The 22581-nt window shown below is 42.8% G+C and overlaps 1 protein-coding gene across 1 annotated transcript in view; it reads left to right on the forward strand.

Annotated features, from left to right (window-relative positions):
• Positions 1–272: 272 nt before the first annotated feature.
• The window catches only part of WNT2 (Wnt family member 2), a 57283-nt gene continuing 34974 nt past the window's right edge, over positions 273–22581 (forward strand). The window contains exons 1-4 of the mRNA XM_065423843.1: positions 273–352; positions 3031–3254; positions 9202–9479; positions 12979–13243. Of these exons, the coding sequence (XP_065279915.1) occupies positions 273–352; positions 3031–3254; positions 9202–9479; positions 12979–13243 (847 nt within the window). The remainder of the gene's footprint in view (positions 353–3030; positions 3255–9201; positions 9480–12978; positions 13244–22581) is intronic.

A 22581-nucleotide genomic window follows, 5' to 3' on the forward strand; every position in this document is an offset into this window, starting at 1 on the left:
GAAGAAGGATGAGAGCGGAATTGATCTTGTTGCCCTCCTTGAGGATGTGATTCTGGACAAATTGAGCAGACTCCGGAGTTCTGCACAGACACATTATAGAGCTTATCAGTAAATCTGACCCCTGGCAACCGTGACATGGGAATGGTGAGACTCTTGATCCAGTGAGGAGAGAAGCCCTCAAGGTGCATTTGGCTCGGTGTCAGTAGTTTTTGTTCCATGGGATTTCCTCCGCCCTTCGCATTAGAACTGATGTGGAGTGAAGTGTTTCTAATATGAACTTTCGCTTAGGGATCTGGTTTGCGGTTCCACTGATCTTGTTCTGGGAAACCCCAGAAGTCACTTCTTCGTGGTGGTAAGTTCTGCGATTACAAGGGTTTATTTGCTCTTGGGTAAGGTGGGATAAATTAATGGTAAACTAGAAGAATTGACACCCCCACCCCTTTAATGATCACACAAAAATGTATCGCCGCCGGCTGTTCAGATACAAAAACTCCAATCCTAAATCAATCCGAATTATCCTACATCTTCTCTCAACTTTTCTTTTCCCTCCCAGCTCCCACTCCTCCGTCCCCATCCTTAACAATTAAACGTCTGTTTTACTACATGTCTAAGGAGGACTCTTTGATCTGAGAACCGATCAGAGCTTTTAGTATGGACAGTAACAGCAGAGTCAGTTGGAGCTTGATTAAAATACGCCCCGCAGAGCTCCTATCACCAATTTATAGAATCCATGTAAGAATCGGAGGAAATGTATGAAGATATTGCTTATGGCATGCAACAAGTTTTTGCATCGTTCAGGTTCAGGGATATATCTGATTAATTCTCCTTGATTGAATATCCTTGCTCTTTTATTTACTTATTTTTCATGTAAAATGACAGCTGAAAATGAACTTGTCAGAAAATCTCTCGGGTAACAACACAGTGGCCAAAGGAATCGATGAAAGTAAGAGATATGGTGCAGTTTGTACTAGGGCAAAGTGAGAGAAAGAGAGAATGGTTTGTTTACTGCCTTCCCTCCATGTTCATTCCGTTACATGAATTGTCAGAATAGTCTAGAGCAGAATTTTGTTCAGACCCTCGATTCCCTCCAGCCCCTCCTCCAGGAGAAAAAAAAGGTTTCTCATCGCTGAACTAAAACCTCCAAATGAATAGTGGAGAAGCCTGTAGGGACCACAGCTCCTAGTTCAAAAGATATTTGAGCTGGTTGTGATCCTTCTAAGGGAGCTGCAAAACACAGGGCTAATTAAGGGGGAGCCTAAATCAGAGATTTCCTTCAGAAAATGGGGTCTTAAAACAAAACAAAACAGACAAACCTCACTGAAGAAGAGGAGTTAAACTTCCCCTTGTAAACATACTGACCAGAGAATGCATTTAACCTTGACACGGCTGACACTGGATCAAAGGTTGATTTATCAGACTGGCCATTTTTCAATACAATTGCTATTTCTGTTTCCGTAGGTGCATAAACGTTATTTATTGCAAGGGCTTTTTGTCACGTTGTCTTTTATCTGTTACCGAATATCTATAATTTTTTTTGCAAATAACAGCTTTAACGATTTGATGATCATATAAACTAATGAAAACACAGCAAAAAGACATTTGCTCCTGTTTGATCGCTTCAGAAGACAGCCATGGCGGTTTGGGTTTTATAAAAGATACCTTTCTAAACATTTCAGGGCTAATAGCGAACATCTGGATACAGATGATGATGTCATTTAAGAAAAAAATGACAAAAACCAAAGTAAGGCGCTATAAAGGAGTTTTTGGTTCTTCCAAAGTCTCGGTAGGAATATACGGCAGGCAAACGATTTTGAAAGGATTTCTACCAAAAAAGCAAATGCGGCTGTAAATTAGACTCTACATTAAACGGACTCTGGAAGAGAGGATGATCAGAATGTAGTCCCAGGAAGAGCCGACTCTGGGCTCTGCGGCCTTTGCTAGTTCGAGGAAAATAAGAGGAAGGCGGAGGGATCCTTACAGAGCACTGAAAGCAGCATTGGCTCCTGGCAAACAGCCAGGCAGAAGGGCACATCTCCCTGTGCGAGTCCCACTCTGTTCTCCCTAATAGCTCAGCCCCGCTCCTCAGTCAATGCCCTCCCAATTAGCTCCCCATTCCCAGTCAGTGCTCTCCCCAGTAGCTCTCCATTCCCAGTCAGTGCTCCCCATTCCCAGTCAGTGCTCTCCCCAGTAGCTCTCCATTCCCAGTCAGTGCTCTCCATTCCCAGTCAGTGCTCTCCCCAGTAGCTCTCCATTCCCAGTCAGTGCTCCCCATTCCCAGTCAGTGCTCTCCCCAGTAGCTCTCCATTCCCAGTCAGTGCTCTCCCCAGTAGCTCTCCATTCCCAGTCAGTGCTCCCCATTCCCAGTCAGTGCTCTCCCCAGTAGCTCTCCATTCCCAGTCAGTGCTCCCCATTCCCAGTCAGTGCTCTCCCCAGTAGCTCTCCATTCCCAGTCAGTGCTCTCCATTCCCAGTCAGTGCTCTCCCCAGTAGCTCTCCATTCCCAGTCAGTGCTCCCCATTCCCAGTCAGTGCTCTCCCCAGTAGCTCTCCATTCCCAGTCAGTGCTCTCCATTCCCAGTCAGTGCTCTCCCCAGTAGCTCTCCATTCCCAGTCAGTGTTCTCCCCAGTAGCTCCCCATTCCCAGTCAGTGCTCTCCATTCCCAGTCAGTGTTCTCCCCAGTAGCTCCCCATTCCCAGTCAGTGCTCTCCATTCCCAGTCAGTGCTCTCCCCAGTAGCTCCCCATTCCCAGTCAGTGCTCTCCATTCCCAGTCAGTACTCTCCCCAGTAGCTCTCCATTCCCAGTCAGTGCTCTCCATCACTGCTCTCCCCAGCAGCTCCCCATTCCCAGTACAGTAACTGCCCATCTCCAGTCAGTGCCCTCCTCGCAGCTCATCCTCCCCCTCTCCAGTAGCTCCCCCCCCAATACGTGCCCCCTCCCTCCCGCTAGCTGAGCCTGTCCCCACACGCACCGTCGCTCGCCCGCGGGCCCTACTCCTCGCCCCCGCTGCCTGTACGTCTTTGCTCCCCACAGGTACATGGGGGCGGTGGGCTCGTCGCGGGTGATGTGTGACAACGTGCCGGGCTTGGTGAGCCGGCAGCGGCAGCTGTGCCAGCGGCACCCCGAGGCCATGCGCTCCATCGGGCTGGGCGTGGCGGAGTGGACGGCGGAGTGTCAGCACCAGTTCCGCCAGCACCGCTGGAACTGCAACACCCTGCACCGGGACCGGAGCCTCTTCGGCAGGGTCCTGCTGCGCAGTAAGTACCCGGCCACACGGGGCGCTGCGGGCCGCAGACCCGGCCACGGCCCCCCCTGCGCCCGGCCTGCTGCGGCGTCAGCCAGCGCCGGCGGCTCGGTCTGCGGGGGGACCAGTGAGGCGCCTCCGCCTGGGGCATGTGCGAGTCACCACTGGGGGAGCAGGCGGGATCCCTGTCCCCGGCGGGGGGAAGAAGGAGGGATCCTGCCCCTGGCGGGGGGTGGGGGGAAGAAGGAGGGATCCCTGCCCCTGGCGGACAGTTGAATTGCACACAACACATGGGGGTCACACGAGCGATGTACCAGCACGTGCAGAGAAAGTCGGAGACGCCACAGCAGCAGCCCATGTGCCCTAAGAGGCTCCACCCGGAACGTGCCCTTCGGAGAGCTGGCTGCAGCCTAGCTGTGTGTGTGTGTTGGGGGGGGGGGGGGCGTGACATCTGCTCCCCCCCCCCCCAACCCAACCCTTAGATCCACGAAGCGCGCTCTGGTGTTCCCTGGCTGATGCTTCGCAGAGGGTGTTGCACTGATGCTACCATGTAATCATCCGGCCCCTGGGATGGGAGGCGGCCAAAAGTACAGCACAGCGTCTCTAGGCTTCCCCAGGGGCGCGATCATCCCACCATTACCCTCCGCAAGAGTGAATTCATTGCGATTGTAAATTAGTCTGTGTCCTGGGAGTACTTCTGAACGCGCTGAAAGCACTAAACGCTCCCTGGCTCCACCTAGAGCTCAGCTGGCCACTTAAATATTGTCACCAGCGAATCAGCCTCACGTGCTTTTTGTCTTCAGAAAAGCTTTACCAGTAACCTTGGTGACGGCTGCTTGGAGTTGTTAGCTACATTTCCCACAGCCCACAAACCATTAACTGCATTACAAAGTGTTGTTAAAACTGACCATGTTTGAAACACGAGAGTAGCGCCTGTGAAATGTTTCTCGATTTATTTCTTTAAAACAATAGTTGTTTGAAATCTTTGGATCATAAATCAGAAAAAAATAAAAATAATTAAGTCAATTTACGATAACCCACGAAAAATGAAATTGACATGGGGATTCATTTATTATATACTTTGGCACAGCTCCTCAGTTGGTGCATATTGTCACAACTCCATTGATTTTAATGCAGCTGTGACAATGTACATCAGCTGGGGATCTGTCCTTTTAAGTTAATTCTTAGCTTTGTCATGGTTATATAATTTCAGGGGGAAATATTGTATTGTTCTGTGTCAGGCAAAGAGAAACAGCCACTAGGTAAGAAGCCTTGCTTTGTAGGTGCATACAATTGTTGGTTTACACATAAGATTCAATTTATATAACCGTATTATTATAAAATGTTGTTAGTCAACAATACTTCTTCCAAGACAAATATACCAAAGCATGAAGAGTAGATGGCCCGTAAACCAATCTCATATGTATATATAACTCACTATCCTAGAGCACTACACTTTGGCAAAAGAAATGCCTGATTTGTACTATATTAAACTTGCATCTTCCCTTTTGTAAGTAACTCAAATTTAGCTGTGAATTTCCTTTGTAAAAATGCTTAACTTCAAAACACAAATGTGAAAGAGGACAATTAGAACCAAATTCTGCTGTTCTACTGACTTATGGCTCTGATGATTAGGATGCACATGCAGGTGTGTATAAAAGTACTGAATATCATCTGTTGATGACAGGTGGGTGTAAATGGAAACTGGAGTTAATATCTTTCCTGTTTAGTTAATACTGTATTAAAATTTTAGAATATTAAAATTTAGTTAATATAATTGCAGTTAACTCATGCAATTAACTAAAAAAATTAATCATGATTAAAAATATTGTGATTAATTGCATTTTTAATTACACTGTTAATGGAATACTAGTTGAAGTTTATTAAATATTTTGGATGTTTTCTACATTGTTAAATATATTGATTTCAATTATAACAGAGAATATAAAGTGTACAGTGCTCACACTGTATTATTATTTTTTATTACAAATATTTGCACTGTAAAAATGATAAACAAGATAAATAGTATTTTCCAATTCACCTCATAGAAGTACTGTAGTGCAATCTCTTTATTGTGAAAGTGCAACTTATAAATGTAGATTTGGTTTGTTTGTTACATAACTGCACTCAAAAAGAAAACAATGTAAAACTTTAGAGCCTATAAGTCCACTCAGTACTACTTCTTGTTCAGCCAATTGCTAAGACAAACAAGTTTGTTTACCTTTACGGGAGATAATGCTGCCTGCTTCATATTTATAATGTCACCTGAAAGTGAGAACAGGCATTCACATAGCACTTTTGTAGCCTGCATTGCAAGGTATTTACATTCCAGTTATGCTGAACATTCATATGCCCCTTCATGCTTTAGCCACCGTTCCAGAGGACATGCTTCCATGTTGATAACGTTCATTTAAAAAAAAATGTGTTAATTAAATTTGTGACTGAACTCCTTTGGGGAGAGTTGTATGTCTCCTGCTCTGTGTTTTACCCGCCTTCTGCCATATATTGCAAATTATAGTAGTCTCAGATGATGACCCAGCATGTTGTTCATTTTAAGAACACTTTCTCTGCAGATTTGACAAAATGCAAAGAAGGTACCAATGTGAGATTTCTAAAGATAGCTACAGCACTCGACCCCAGGTTTAAGAATCTGAAGTGCCTTCCAAAATCTGAGAGGGACAAGGTGTGGAGCATGCTTTCAGAAGTCTTAAAAGAGCAACACTCCAATGCAGAAACTACACCAAAAAAGAAAATCAACCTTCTGCTGGTGGCATCTGACTCAGATGATGAAAATGAACATGTGTCAGTCTGCACTGCTTTGGATTGATATCAAGCAGAACCCGTCATCAGCATGGATGCATGTCCTCTGGAATGGTGGTTGAAACATGAAGGGACATATGAATCTTTAGCGCATCTGGCACATAAATATCTTGAAACACCGGCTACCATAGTGCCATGCAAATGCCCGTTCTCACTTTCAGGTGACATTGTAAACAAGAAGCAGGCAGCATTATCTTCAGCACACGTAAACAAAATTATTTGTCTGAGCGAGTGCCTGAAGAAGAAGTAGGACTGAGTGGACTTGTAGGCTCTAAAGTTTTACATTGTTTTGTTTTTGAATGCAGTTTTTGTGTGTGCATAATTCTACATTTGCAAGGTCAACTTTCATGATAGAGATTTGCACTACAGTACTTGTATGAAGTGAATTGAAAAATACTATTTCTTTTGTTTTTACAGTGCAAATATTTATAATAAAAATAAATATAAAGTGAGCACTGTGCATTTTGTATTCTGTGCTGAAACTGAAATCAATATATTTGAAAATGTGGAAAACATACAAAATATTTAAATAATGGGAATTCTATTATTGTTTAACAGCACGATTAATCGCGATTAATTTTTTTAATCGCTTGGCAGCCCTAGTTAATATTGTTTAGAAAGGATTGCTTGTTTAGAGATGACAGGAAGACCACCTTCAGAACACATACATGGCTGCTTTACCTGTGCTTCTCCCACACTGCACAACCCCAACATGGTGCATAATGACCATCTAGGCTACAAGTACAGCTGAGGTTTTGTAGCCATATTGTGACACTCTCATCTGACCCAGTCATGGAAAACATCCCAACTGCAGCTTTTTTCCTCAGACAAACAGGTGTCCATGGAGTTTGTTGTATCTTCATCTCCCATGTTGCCTAAGTGCATTCTGGGAAAATCTAAGCAGCCATCCCAAACTGCCTCAGCAAGAGATAGAATGCAAACTGAGTGGCACCAGCACCAAGTGGAGCAATGCACCCTGGGATTTCTGCTACCACACAGAGCGTTGTGAAGGAGGCCTAGTCAAACTGGTGACATAGGCACAGGCAGCATTGAGCATTCTCTCAGGTGCTTGGCTGGCTGGTTCATGCTCTCATGCTCAGCTTCCAAGTGATCGCTATGTGTGGGGTTGAGAAGGAATTTCCCCCCAGGTCAGATTGGCAGTGACTTTGAACTGGGTTCAATTCCCTCTATAGTGTGTGGGTGCGGGTTACCTGCCAAGACTATCTAGGTGTATCTCACTTAATCATTTCCCTGCCATTGCAGGGGCATCAGGCAGTGGTGCACCTTGGTCTCTCCTGGTCACAGCAGACAAGACCAAGTCCTGTTCAGCACTGTGGTACAATGCAGCCCACATCTGGTTGAGGCTTCTAGATGCTACTGGAATATAAATGTTAAATACTAATAGGTCAGGTCAGTGAATTATGATTGAACCTTGTTCCCCTAGGGTTTATTCATGAGGGGATGACACAATTCAGAATTTTACACCTATTACAAAGTCATGGTCAGCATAGTGATAGCTAATTTGACTCTTTGAAGTCAAATTAACATACTTTAACATGATAAAAGTTTGTAGTGAAGACAAGCCCTCAAAGGATAGATTCCTCTTTATTCCCAGGGGTTTAGCCAATGCATGAAGGTGCACTTCTCACCTTCCTGTGCTAGCTTTAACATAGTCTTGAAGGCCTGGTCCACACTACCCCCCCACTTCGGACTAAGGTACGCAAATTCAGCTACGTTAATAATGTAGCTGAATTCGAAGTACGTTAGTCCGAACTTACCGCGGGTCCAGACGCTGCAGGCAGGCTCCCCCGTCGATGCCGCGTACTCCTCTCGCCGAGCTGGAGTACCGGCGTCGACGGCGAGCACTTCCGGGATCGAACCCAGAACATCGATTGCCTGCCGTCGGACCCGGAGGTAAGTGTAGACGTACCCGAAGACTGCACTTTTCAGCACAAACTTACTTTTCTGAATGTCTCTTTTGCAAATAGTCTCACTTGTACAACTCCTAATCCTTTGTTGTCCATTGGCTGTTTGAGTTGCTTTTCAAAACAGTCATTTGGTAATTGTGTTTTTCTCTGGAGAACACAGATTACTACTTAATATAAATATTCCTATAATTAATTTCAAGTTCTGTAGATTGCGTGGTAGTTTTTTAAAGGGCTGAGGTAAGTGTAATTTAATATGATGTAGATATGATTTTTAATAACAAGACTGGCAGAAGTCATTTTCAGCCCACTGTTATAAAATTGTAACTGAAATGAGCAAACTTTAAATCTGAAATGAGCAATAGCTTCAATGCTATACAATATTTTGCTCTTCCAGTTGACATGCAGTGTGCTTTAAAAAGTCTCAGGTTTCTTGATATCACCAAGCTGTTTTGCGTTTTCTGACTGGAGAGCTCAGTTTTTCTTCAAGTTGTTAATATACTTGTTGTGGCAACCATTAATAAGTACACATACTAATAATGAAATACAGCACTGTTTGAAAGCAAAAGTGTATTAAGACCCTAAAGAGTTTTATATCTATCAATATAGCACAGCTGTGTATTATAAGTTACTACTTATTATTAAAATAATTTTATGTAGCTATTGCACTGAAATATGTATCTTTTACCTTATGAGAGGGCATAGTCTGTAGTGTAATAAAGTATCAGAAAATAGACAGAACTGTATGAGTACTTGGCATGTGGAAGTGCAATTATAGGGCCAAATCCTACTCAATCACACAAATAGTCCTATTGACTTCTTCAGTGGTTCTTATTTGCATGTATAAGTTGAACAGGTTTGACATCTAGGTAGGAAGCTTGTTTTCTTGCAGTACAACCAAAGATCTTCTAAATTAACTACAACAGCGATCCTAAAAGTGTATGTATACAATACAACTCATCTATGAAATTGTATTAATAAATACTAGAAACAAACTTGTAGTGAATCCCAATCCAAGACTTCTGTTAATAAGCTTTTACTAGAGAGGGGGCCAAATTCAAGCCATATGTAATTCTCTAGTGAAATTACACCAGGCGTGAATTCAACCCCATTTCTCTTTTGTACACTGTGAAGTCCAGCATAAATGGACTTAACCATTAAAATTATCTGGAACTGAATATCTCAACCATCTTAAGGCCAGCCTTCTTGTTTCAGGTAGCCGGGAGTCTGCCTTTGTGTATGCCATCTCCTCTGCTGGAGTTGTATTTGCTATCACAAGGGCATGTAGTCAAGGAGAATTAAAATCATGCTCCTGTGATCCGAAGAAGAAAGGGTCTGCCAAGGACAACAAGGGCCACTTTGATTGGGGTGGTTGCAGCGATAACGTTGACTATGGTGTCAAATTTGCCAGAGCATTTGTGGATGCCAAAGAAAGGAAGGGAAAAGATGCCAGAGCACTAATGAACCTGCACAACAACAGAGCTGGAAGAAAGGTGGGTATGACACTTCTTACTTACTAAAACTTATCTTCTCTAAATGACCTAAAATTCCTTGACCTATTTACAAAAAATGGAAACATATCATTCTGGGGGCATTACCCTTTGAGACTCATTAACATATCTCAACAATGCATTTGGGATGAAATTCACTTTGTGGAGAGGGCCAGTGTAAGATCGACTGCACCACTTACATGCCCACCTAAGGCCTCAATCCTGAGAAGGTTTACACACATACACTTAATTTTATGTATAGTGAGTAGTTGTCCTACTGAAATCAATGAAATTATTAATGTCAGGAGATCAGACTAGATGGTCTGGTGGTCCCTACAGGCCTTAAATTCTATGACAGGGGTTCCCCCCAAGCACGAAGACAACCATGTGCCAATCTGTGTTAAGCACTTACATGCTGATCTTGCAAAGTCTTATGTAAGTGAGAGTTTAATTGGTGCCTAGACCTTGCACATAGGTGAATTTTAACCTGGGTGAATAAAGAAGGGAAAACTTTAAATACACTTGAAGACCACAGCAAAGAATTAGTTTAGCTGCTAAAGAGCAAATCCTTCTATCCCAACAATGAAATAAAACAGCATAATGTACATCCACATGGGGACAATAAACATGCAAACAGAAATTATCAGAGGGGGTGAAATATACCTACTTCACTAATCTAAAAAATGCAAATATTAAAAAATAAATAGAAACAAATTGCACTTGTTTAGCCCAAAGGCTCTGACCCAACCTTTATCCAAACAGTGTATTAAAATAACATCCTTGGAACTTCCAAAATAGTCTTTATTTTTGTTAGTAAAATGGCAATAAACTGCTAGGCATGTTGCCTACTGCTTGTACAGTGAGTTGGAAAATACACACACTCACCTTTTGCCTTGGCATTTACAGAATACATATAAATGAATATGGTCCATGTGACTGGAGTGTATTGATTAATTATTCAGAGGACATAGGAAAATCATCATATGCACAGCATCTGAAAAATTGTCATATAGCCCCACCAGAATCTGTACTTTCACTGAAGAGAAGATTTACTTGTTAAAAATGAAGAATTTTGATGACTTTGTTCAAGAATCTCTGTTCTTCTTGCATCCACATTAAATAGGAAGCATATTTTTCATATTTTGTGATTGTTTTAAAAAAAAAATTAAAATTCCCTAAAATGGATATGAAGTCCTTTTATATTAGCCATTCTCCATAAGAAAAATGTGTCCCCTTTTAACCCTGATTTGGTTAATTCTGATGAATGTAGATGGTCTTCCATGTTAGTTAGTTAGTTTGTTTTTTCCTAACAGTCCCTCTCCCCCTAGTTTCAAATGGTTGTAGACAGCACATTGAGATTATCCAATCCAATGAAGAGTCAGAATGGTCAGTCAAAGAGGGCTATCTCAACTGCTTTATAGTGTAAGGGACTGATTGTAAGGGATTGTTGTATATGAGACAGCTCATGATTTTATATGGTGAAAGTTCCTTGGCTGGGAGTATCTGCTGTCCATGCAATGTTTCAGGATCTCTAGCTGCTAAAAACATAAACAAACATTGATCTGGAAAGGTACTGCCACAACTAGTAAGTGAATAGGTTGGGGACATAAGATCAATGGGGACATAAGATCAATGAAGAGACTTCAGGAAATGTTTTAAGTTTAAACTAGCCAAGAAACAAAAGAGTTATAAAGCAAATCCTTTTATGCTTTAGAACCTGGTTTTTAGAAGGGGTTCCCATTTTGTACCCACAGTTTAGTGGTTTAAATTTAGTTAGAAACTTGTGTCCTTTAGATGCCTCATTACCTGAGTGTATCAACAAATTTGGCAGTTACAGGTCTAGATGGAGTAAATTGTATCCACAGTTATTTTTCCTCTGCAAAATGAGAGGCCAGATTGTGAGGCCCTTTCAAAACCAGGCTCTTACATTTTACTAAATCAAAACATCCCATATGCACCAAATGAATGGCTATATTGTATATCATTATCTGAGCATCACTTAAGAAAAAACCCTCCTATATCTTAATGGGCGGCTTCTGATGTCTGAGGCCTCAGTTCAGCAAGGTACTTAAACATGTGCCTGACTTTAAATACTGAGTAGTCTCATTAATTTCTACTCACATGCTTAACGTTAGACATGTGCTTAAATTCCTTGCTGAATTGGGGCCTTGTTTTAATACTAAGTTCATCAGTCCAGATAGGACTGTGAAAATGTCAGTGACTGATTTGAACCAGAGTGATCTAATAAATTGTTTACCAGTCACAGAAGAAAACCAAAGATGCTGGTCTATTACTCTGGGTATGTAATGTATCGTAGCTTCTTTAGAAAGCTCTTGATTGGAAAAGGCCATTCCAGTCTACTCCAGCTCCATTAATATGGCTTTTTTCCCTGAAACACAAACTCTAAAATGCATGCATTTCATGAATCCTGAGAATAGACTTCCAGAGATGTAATTGTCATAGATCAAAGTCTACGTGCTATGACTTATCACATAATTAATAAATAACCCATTATTTGTTCAGTAACATACAAATATGTTAAAAGCCTGACCTGAAGCTGAGACTGCTTTAATGCTATCCAATCATGATATGAATGATGAAGATGAAGGCCTCAATTGCAAAGCAATAAAATTCTTATAAACCTTTCTAAAAAAATTGTAAAAATAGGAGTTATACAAATATTTTACTTTCGAATGCCACGTAGATAAAAATGACTAGCTCACATCGGATGCCCTAGTCTGATGACATAACAGACTTTATACTGTCTGTGTAAAAAAAAAAATTACTAGGAAACAAGGTTAATTTCTAAGCCACATTTAAGAAACTCTTTGTAGGTCTGGATAGGCACTCAGATACCATGGTTAGATCTGGATGAGAAATGGAAAAATTACTGTAAAATGTTTATATTGGATTTTGACCTGCTTTCCACTGAAATTTTGATGAAAAGATTAGTTGAAATTGTGAATTTCACAATTTTTTGATCAATTTTAATCGCAGTGAAGGAGCTCTTGGAAATGGGCAACCTCATAAAAAGTGAGATTGACAGGTCTGGTATGGTGTTACCTCAAACTGAATGACAACACAGTAAACCCTATAGTATTTCCAAGGGGACAGATTCTGCCTTGTTATGCATGTGCATTCCCATTGACTTCAAGACATTTGTGTTCTATCACTAGAAATTAATTTCTGTCCCAGATATCAGTGGATCTGGTAAGGAGGGAAATGATTTCTCAGTAGTGTTGCCTGGATCTTCAGGGAGATTGAAAGTAGCGGGAGAGGAGAAAACACCAATCTTGAAGGTTGTTGGTATAGTTGAGTAAACTAAGCAGACTGGCCTAACTTTGTGAGGATGACTCACTGCTGCCAGTGGGTGTCACCACAGACCATGATTACAGGAGCCATTACAAAGCCGAGACTGCAGAATCAATGGGAGGGGAGTGAAAAACATAAATTAAAATGTAACTTGTTTTACCTATTTATGTTTCACTGGCTTTTTTGGCAGGCTGTGAAGCGTTTTTTGAAACAGGAGTGCAAATGTCATGGCGTGAGTGGATCATGTACGCTGAGAACCTGCTGGCTGGCCATGGCAGACTTTAGGAAAACAGGAGATTATCTATGGAGGAAATACAATGGAGCGATTCAGGTGGTCATGAATCAAGATGGCACTGGTTTCACTGTGGCTAACAAGAGATTTAAGAAGCCCACCAAGAATGACCTGGTATACTTTGAGAGCTCGCCAGACTACTGTATCAGAGACAGGGATGTAGGTAAGCTTGAGTCACCACACATACATGGTTTTATTTCAGACTTTTATTCCTTGAAGGTAAAAAATGACCATCAGTATTGGATTTACATATTTCCCTCACTTTTTCCATCACTCTTTATTACCTAAAGTCAGAAGGACAACTCAGTACAAGAGTGAGAGATAATACAGCATCTCTGCTAGCAAAATCCTGGACTTCTCTAAACTTACGAGAACCAATTGTACCAATACTGTACATACTTTGAGGGGTTTGTGGCAATGAGAAGAATAGTTTCTAATTAGCTTTTCAATGAGACATTCGTACAGTTCCCCTAATTGGCTTTAAACTAGGGTTCAATCAATAAGATGACACTACATGATTCACTAATGCTGTTATAGTCCCAAGAATGGAGCAGAGTCTACAGTTGCATGTATTCCCTTTTCCCTCCTAAGCACACTCTATATCAGTGGTTCTTAAGCATTTTGGGTGCGGTCTCCATGTACTACATACCTTCTCATATTCAACTGCATTCTAATCTGCAGGAGGGGTGGGCTGCAAAACCTATGGTGACAATTACCAGGCAGAGGGGCTTGGAGTAGTCCCAGTTCCACTGTGGGTTAGAGATTGCACAACTGTACAAGAGACAGGCATTGGTTGTGAGCCAGGGCGCAACATGGCAGCTCCTCACTGAGGCAGGAAGGAGAAGTGTGTAGAGTATACCAGTGCAAATCTGAATGCCAGTGCATTCTACACTTCCCCTCCCTGTCTCAGGGAGTAAAAACTATTGGTTTTTGTATTTCTTTTTAAATGGTTTGGCCCACTCTGGCCCATACTAGGAAATAGGACTCTGAAGCAGTACAAAGACCAAACTAGAAGAAAAGACTTAGAGAAAAATGAACTCAAAACAGTTTACATTACAGCCATGCCTGCGGATGTTAAAAAGCGGAGTGTTCCAGACCTAATAGACATAGCTGTTTTTTCAGGGCAAAATTAGTATTTCCCCAACAAAAATATCTGCTGCATCTTTAACTCTTTGTTTGCTCGTTTATTTGCTGAGTGCCAGCAGCATGCATGTTGTTGTATTGAAAACAGAGGAAGACGTGGCCCCTGCCTCATGTGATACACACATCAAGCAGTGCCAGAATCATAGTGTGTTTTCCTCTGTTACTTGTGCATGTACTTAGGCAAATGTCACAGTGAGCTCATTGACTTCTGTGGGTGTTTTGTTGAGAGTAATAGGCAGCAGAGTCACAGTCATAATGAAGAATTAACTTCTTGTCCCATTATAACCAGCTTTTGAGTAGGTTGGGTATTGTGTGTGTGGTGGCAGGTGGAGGGGCGCAGTAGCACTGCTATAGTTATTGTTGAGGCCAGCTTACTGTTTAACAGCCAGTTTTTCTAAGTGCTCTAAAATCCACAGGCTTACTTGGGTTGTCTCAAAATTGCTAGGCATCATGGGGAGCAGGGGTAGTGCTCCATATCTAAGATCACCTGAGCAAGGCATTCTTGAGATACAACCTCCCTGCCCAAAAAAATTCAAGTGACATCAACATTTACAATTATTGCAAAGTTTGGGCAGCCCAGGGGCTCAAATGAGAGCTCATATCCTCCCAAAACAGATATCGCCCACACAGGACTGAGCTCAACTAATGTCTGGCATGCACTGCCCCTTTGGGGAAGCAACATTTTAAAAGTCATGCAGGGTAAAAGTTGGCTCTGCAACATGGCTCAAGCCAAACTGTTGAGCCGGAAAAAGCCAGTTACGAATGTGCAGCAGGAATGTGGCTCTGTTGCAAGCCAGAGTATTTACAGCCTGATGTCAGCGTATGTGGATTTTTCATGCAATAGCCAGTGAACATTGGCAGCCCCAAGTGCTGTGAGTTTTGAGTCCTGTCCTTGGCAGCTTTCTGAGTATTGTAATGATTAGTATAGACAGCACCTCCACCACTAGATGGTGCAATATCTTTATTGTAGTGTTGTCATTGTCTTGTATGTTATTGAGTTTATTGACCTGACTTCCGGGGGATTAGCAGTAAGTTTGATGTTACCTGTGTGTGCTGGAGTTGGTACTTGCAGTGGCCCGATGAATCTCTGTGATGCTATAAGCAAGTACTTCTGTATGTGTCTTGTGTTCATTACCTGTTCTCTGCCTGCATTCTTCAGGGGCTCCTTCTGGAAGTTTTGCCATAAGAGCAAAGCTTCTGGTTTGAGAGACAATATTTCAAAGTGCTCTAAAATCCAAATTTCAGACTAATATTTTACTTGCAGTATTGTCAAGGAAATAGCATTAATGTAATAGAGGGAAGGTGAAAGACTCTAGTAAGTAGCAGCATTAGGGTGATGTAATGACTTGTGCTTCATGCTCCTCATCAATTCCCTGAATAGTGGGACCGAGTGTGATCAAACAAAAAGAAGTAGCTGTGATTCTCACCAGTGTCAGCATGTTTAAAGAAGTTGCTGAGCATCAGGAAATGCATTCTCAACAGACAGCCCTATTCTAGGGACTGGATTAAGATTATCATTGACTAATGCAACACCAGAATACTGTCATCAGTCAAAACAGTCACTTACATTTATCATGAAAAATAAACACAGGAAATAAATTTCAACTTCCTATAACAATTCACCCAGTCTATACCAACCAAGAGTTCACACCTATCTATTTCAACTCTCCAAGTGCAGTAGTTCCTTGGAAAAAGAGGTCCAAAGGAAATGGACACTAAGTATTTTAGTCTCCGGGCCCTTTTAAAAACAGTCATAGCAACCTTCATATGATAGTTCCCCCCACAAACTTCTGTAGGAAAATCAAGCACAACTTGAAGTAAAGAGTTTAGAATGATACTCTTGCCCCAAAGAAAATGTTTTGTAGACCCTTTTCACCCCTGTTAAAATGTTAAATCCTGCTGTAACCTTAACTGTGGTGGGGATATCTGAGGGCCAGGAGTAGAGACGGTGCTGCAAGCTGGGGTGGTTCGGTCAAGGGGTTCTTTACAGCTGCCGTCCCCCAGTAGGGTGACCAGATGTCCTGATTTTATAGGGATGGTCCCACTATTCATGGCTTTGTCTTATACAGGCACCTATTATCCCCCACCACCTGTCCTGATTTATCACACTTGCTATCTGGTCACCCTATCCCCCAATAAGGAGCAGATTTTAATAATCAAAGTGCTCTAATATCCACATGCATAACGAGATTGCCTTGAAAACTGGTATGTCACAACAGGGGTTGGGGGCATGGAGGGGCCAAGAGGTGAGCACAGCTGGTAGTTGAGTGGCAGTGAGCTTTCCCTGGAAGCTTCCTGTGGCCCCTAGTCATGACCTTCTTACCTCCACCACTTCTTAAAACCCCCCACCCCAAATCAAACAAACCACCACCAACAACAACAAGGGAATTTCACTGCCCAAAAACTTCACTGGCGCAGTTAAGTTTAACTGGCAGTGCCTTGTACCTTTTCAGAATATCAACTGCATGTATACTGAAACTTCTTAAAACCAGGGAATAAAGGGTTAATGTACACCCCAGCAACACCTTGCAACCTTAATTCTCCCAGTCCCCTTTGAGGGGTGCCCCAACCCTCCCTTACAGACATTGTAGCACTCTGTCTTCCAGATGATATGGAGCACTGTGGGGAGGGGACACCGCACACGAATACACCAGAAGAAGCTGTCAGACCACATCCTCACTAAGGCAAAAGTTGCATTTGGTGCAGTGTTAGTGAACATCAGTTGGCTACACCTGGCCTGTACTCAACCACGTCACGTCTTCTGCACATAACACTCCAGAGTTGCCACATGTTACAACCCCTGAACCGTCATCCTAAGGACTATCTCTAGACCATCACCTGCCCTTACTTCTGCCCTGTAGTGCACTGTCATGCAGGGTACCAGACTGCTACAAATCCCTGCAGCAAGAATAGACTATTGTGCACCTCTGCTTGCACAACCCACATAACTCAGCCCAGAAACAAGGGATACCTGATCCCTTTAGGTACAGATGTACCTTTCCCTCTGACACTGGGTAAGCCATGGCAACATATCATGACAACTCTGTGGCAATCAATACAGCTGTCGTTGATGCATGGGACATGCAGATGAATGGGAGAATACAGTTCTGTGGGGCACAATACATCACATAAAATGATAGTTACTTAGTCATTCCTCGTGTCTGCTTCTAATGTGAGAGCCCTGGCTGAAACATACTTAGTCTATTCACAGGGCTCTTGCCAGCTGCAGGGGGCAGAGTTAAGGTTGCAGGATGGAGCTGCTGTGTACTTTAACTCTGTATTTCCTGGTTTTCTGAGGTTTCAGTGAAGGTGCACTCACCGTTCTGGAAGGGTGTAAGGCACTGTCAGTCCACTTTAACCATGTTAATATGTTATTAATGTCACTAATGTGGTAATAAAAAGAAGTGAAGTCTGTAAAAGGGAGGCAAGTTAAGTAATGCACAAAAGATTTGCCATAGCATGACATCCGTTCAGTGGAGGTAATTAACAGGTTGTGAGAATCAGATTGCTGTGACGTATCTATAGGTAACAGTGACAAGTGCAGGTCACCTCCTCTGGATATCTCTGCTTGTTTATGATCCAAGTTTTACTCCGAATACACATGCTGGAGAACAGCTGCACATCGCACATCAAATCAGTGGAAGTTTTGCTATTAACATTAACGGGGCTAAGATTTCACTCAATATGTGTAAAATAAGTAGCCTTTCTGATCAGAGAATTGGGTCTGGGCCTTTCAGATATTACTTAGTGGTCTTTGCAGGTGCTCTAAATGCCCATCATGCTCCCTGATAGTGAGTAATGGCATCAAGTCTAATATCTTTATCTGGATGCGTATTACGGGCATATTGTAGCACTGTACACAGGGCTGTCCTTAGGATTTATGGGGCCCTATGCAGTATTATTAAACTGGCGCCCCAATGCCAGCGCATTTGGCTCTGTGAATACCGGTGCCCCTATACTGGTGCCCCAATGCCGGGCCAACTGGTGCCCTTACGCCAGCGCATTTGGCTCTGTGAATATGGCCTCTGCCTAGTAAGGAGACTGCAGCACGCGCTGGGTGTGCGGGAGCCGAACCGCTCTGACCTGATGTCCCAGTCATAGGTGTGGACTCTGTGGGTGGGTGCTCCGGGGCTGGAGCACCCACGGGGAAAATGTAGTGGGTGCGGTGCACCCACTGGCACCAAGCTCCCCCTCCTCCCCCTGCGCCTCTCGTGCGCTGGCAGCCCCGCACTTACTAACTCCTCCCCGTCCCTCCCAGTGCTTCTGGAGCACTGCAAACAGCTGATTTGCAGCCTTCAAGCTCCGGGAGGGAGGAGGAGGAGGTGGGGAAGAGGCGGGGTGGGGGTGGAGTAGGGGTGGGAAGAGGCAGGGCGGCGAGGTCTTAGGGGAAGGGGTGGAGGGGGGGTGGAGCCTGAGGTGAAAGTGGTGTTTTACAGTCTCTTTGTAGGAAGTGCAATGCATTCTGTCAGGCCTGTTATCTCAGAGGTGATTAGGCATTTTTCTCTGCAGAGTATTATCTTTACTTGTCCGCTGACTCTGTCAGATCCGCGCAGAGGCTGTAGAGTCTGACAAGTGCTTTTATTCATCTCAAGATAACACTTTAAATGAAGAATTTCTTGCTGTTCTATGAGTCTGAGAAATTACTTGTTACAAAGGGTAAATTTTTGGGGAAACGGTAGTAAATCTTTAATGTAATAAGGGAATATGTAGAGCAGCTCTGTGAGATTCTGTTAGGTTATTCTAATAATACAAAAAAAATCTGATAAACTAAACAAACATGGATCAGACTTTGACAAAGATGATAGAAGCAGTTGAGCAGATTTTTTTTCATGCTTAATTTCACTTCACCAAGTTGCAGCCTCCACAGGAGCAACCCCGTGAAATTTTGCATTGGGGAGGATTATAGAAATTTGAGTTGGGAAACATTTGTTATCTAGCATGTCAGTGCCAACTAAATGTACTGTAATAAAGCTTCATTATGTCTCTGAGCATAGCTTGTCTGTCATCCCCCAGGGAATTCAGACATTTTGGTGCTTGGAAGAATACCCTAAGAATTCTATCATTTCTCTGTTATCCTTCCTAAACGTGGTACATCTAGAAATTGTAATTATGTATGATGACTGCCATCTTGACTGACACCGGAGATTGAACTAGAGACTTCCAGGGCGAAAATTATGAGTTTCTCTAGCTTGAGCTAAAGAGCCATTCTTACCAGTTATGCGTCTGTTACAGTTCACATCTTCTGTGATTGGGCACACTGGGGAACACGTAATACACAATGACCAGTGACTTACAGATGGTCAATTGTTGTATTAACTTTTGGTTAAAGGACTGAACCTAAGGACCTTCTACATAAATATACTGGCCTATCCATGTGTCACTGTTTGGAAGGCTTTTACTATATGTGCTGGCTTTTATCCTAAGTAAACAGTCAGTCATTAGAGGGCGCTATAGTGGGTGCTATGGTTGAACTCATGTGTGCAGATCTCACAGTCCACCTAGTGGAAGGCACTAATGCATGTGTACACTAATCAGTACATGATAAAACAGAGCTCACTGGTACTGTACCAGCCTTCCTAGAAGGAACACAGGAGGCAGTGTTTTACAAAGTAGTATCACATCTGCCCACACTAACAGCCAAGTGGTTGTTAACTGGGGAATGCAATGGCCTAACATTTCAGCTAATGTTAATGCTTCATGCTACAACGGAGGACTATTAAAAAAAGATGTAGGATGCGATTTTCAAAAACCCTTGGCATTCGTTTATCTCTGGTCCTATTGAAACCAGAAGAACTTTTTACCATTGACTTCAATGGCAGCAGAGATAGGCCAACACTGAGTGCTTTTTGAAAATCCCACCCCTTAACCTCTTAGAAATCCTGACATATTTCACATACTCTTTCTTCACCTTCTTATAAATTGCCAGCTGCCAGAATGAGTAAAGACTCAGCAAGACCAACCTGGACAATATGAGACCTCAGGAGCCATTTCAATAAATAAAGGGAAGCGGAGGGAGGTTTCTATAAATGACACTTCATTTATTAAAACTGCACACTGCCCCTCCTGGACATACATCTTTCCCTCCAAAAATGCTCTGAACAAGCCACCTCCATTAGCTTCAAGTAGACAGCTGTTAGGCAGTTTCATTTTACAAACGTACACTGTTTTCCCATGCACGATAGGCTCGGTACACTGAAAGCTGTTGTAAATATATCACATCATGAACATGCCAGTGGAAAATTGTTTCATGTATAAATGTATGAAAGGTAGTAGTGTAGAGGTCACCAATTGATTGACAGCATCTTTATTATAAGCCATTCACCTGCAGTCACTGTATTAGATAGTGGACTGTATTCCTATACAAAACATTCATAGATTCATAGATTCATAGATTCTAGGACTGGAAGGGACCTCGAGAGGTCATCGAGTCCAGTCCCCTGCCCGCATGGCAGGACCAAATACTGTCTAGACCATCCCTGATAGACATTTATCTAACCTACTCTTAAATATCTCCAGAGATGGAGATTCCACAACCTCCCTAGGCAATTTATTCCAGTGTTTAACCACCCTGACAGTTAGGAACTTTTTCCTAATGTCCAACCTAGACCTCCCTTGCTGCAGTTTAAGCCCCTTGCTTCTTGTTCTATCCTTAGAGGCTAAGGTGAACAAGTTTTCTCCCTCCTCCTTATGACACCCTTTTAGATACCTGAAAACTGCTATCATGTCCCCTCTCAGTCTTCTCTTTTCCAAACTAAACAAACCCAATTCTTTCATTCTTCAGGGCAACCAGATAAATCAGACGGTGTTCATATGAGTGAAACCTGTTCTTACAGGAAACATAACAAAATCATGTCCAGTGCCTAGAACAAGTTGAAGTGAATTGCCAGTGATGTGACTGACACTTTGAAGAAGGAAAGGTGCCTGTTTTCAGTGGAATGGTGGTGGTGGTGGTGGATATCAAGACTAAGAATCCAGTTCACTGGTACAATAGGACTGCTTTAAGCGGGTCTGGTGGCACAAAACAGTCCTAAACCAGCCACTGAAGGATCCTCCCAGTGGAGGAGGATATTCTGGTGCTGTAGAGATGCTGATGTAAGAGGATGTGGCCGGGGAATGGGGGAGGCATGTGTAACACTGACAGACCAGGTGCCAGCTCATTCCAAGGTCCCTATGGCTCAGTGGAACGCTGACACATGCTTAGCTGGAATCACCGGCGCGTTAGTACTGTTAAAATAGGTATTGGAACTATATGATGTGTTTTGTGTTTAGATTTTATTGAATGCTTGTGAGTTGCTGCATGCATTAATCTCATCTATAACCTGTGTATCCTATACTGTAAGGTAATATTTGAGCGGTTGTGTTGTAAACCTCTGTAGCTGTGTAAATCAACTGACAGGAGAAAGGCGTTAATTAGCATGAAGTGCTGATCTGTGGGGTGATAAAGACGACAAAAGGCATTGGTGGTTTTCCTCCCCCCATGAAGATAAGTCATGCAAGTGGATTCCTCCCATCAGCTGAGTTTGCAGCTCAGAGCGCAAGGGAAGAGGGGGATAAAAACTTCCTAACAAGAAGAAACTGTATCTCCATGCTGCTTGGATCTGGGGCAGGGGGGTTACTAGGCATAAGCAAGAGGTCCCCAGTTTCTTAGCCTGGGTTAGCCTTATAGGTCATGTAGACCTTGCCTATTACAGAAGCTTCTATTACCTTTTGATACTTAAGATTGTAACTCATTTGTGCATATATGTTTACTTTCTTTAACCTTGTAAATAACTCTTGTTTACTTTTCCTATTAATAAATCTGTGTATAGTTTATTATAGGATTGGCTACAAGCATTGTCTTTGGTGTGAGATCTAAGGTGCAATTGACCTGGGGTAAATGGCTGGTCCTTTGGGACTGTGAGTAAGCTGAAGATTGCTGTGATTCTTGATGTAAGGGATCATCTATCACAATGGTACACTCACTTGGGGTGGCGAGATAGATCGGCATACCCCAGGGGACCGTCTGTGACTCCATGGTTAGGCTGTTATAGTTCCTGAGGACTTATGCTTGATAACTGGTTGGTAAAATCTAAGTACAGAACTCACAACCAATTTGGGGTTTGTGCCCTAGTGATTTACATAGTCACAAAGGCTCACGATACAACTGCTCAAATATTACCTTACAGTATGGACTACAGAGGTTATACGTGAGATTAATGCATGCAGCAACTGACAGGCATTCAATAAAATCTAAACACATTCCTATAGTTCTCATACCCATTTTAACACACTAACACACAGGGGAGCCAGACTGATTCCAGATATGTATTTGCCAGCATTCCACTGAGGTATTGGGGACCTTGGTATGAGCTAGCACCT

This window comes from Emys orbicularis, chromosome 1, assembly GCF_028017835.1.
Source record: "Emys orbicularis isolate rEmyOrb1 chromosome 1, rEmyOrb1.hap1, whole genome shotgun sequence".
In the NCBI taxonomy this organism is placed as follows: Eukaryota; Metazoa; Chordata; order Testudines; family Emydidae; genus Emys; species Emys orbicularis.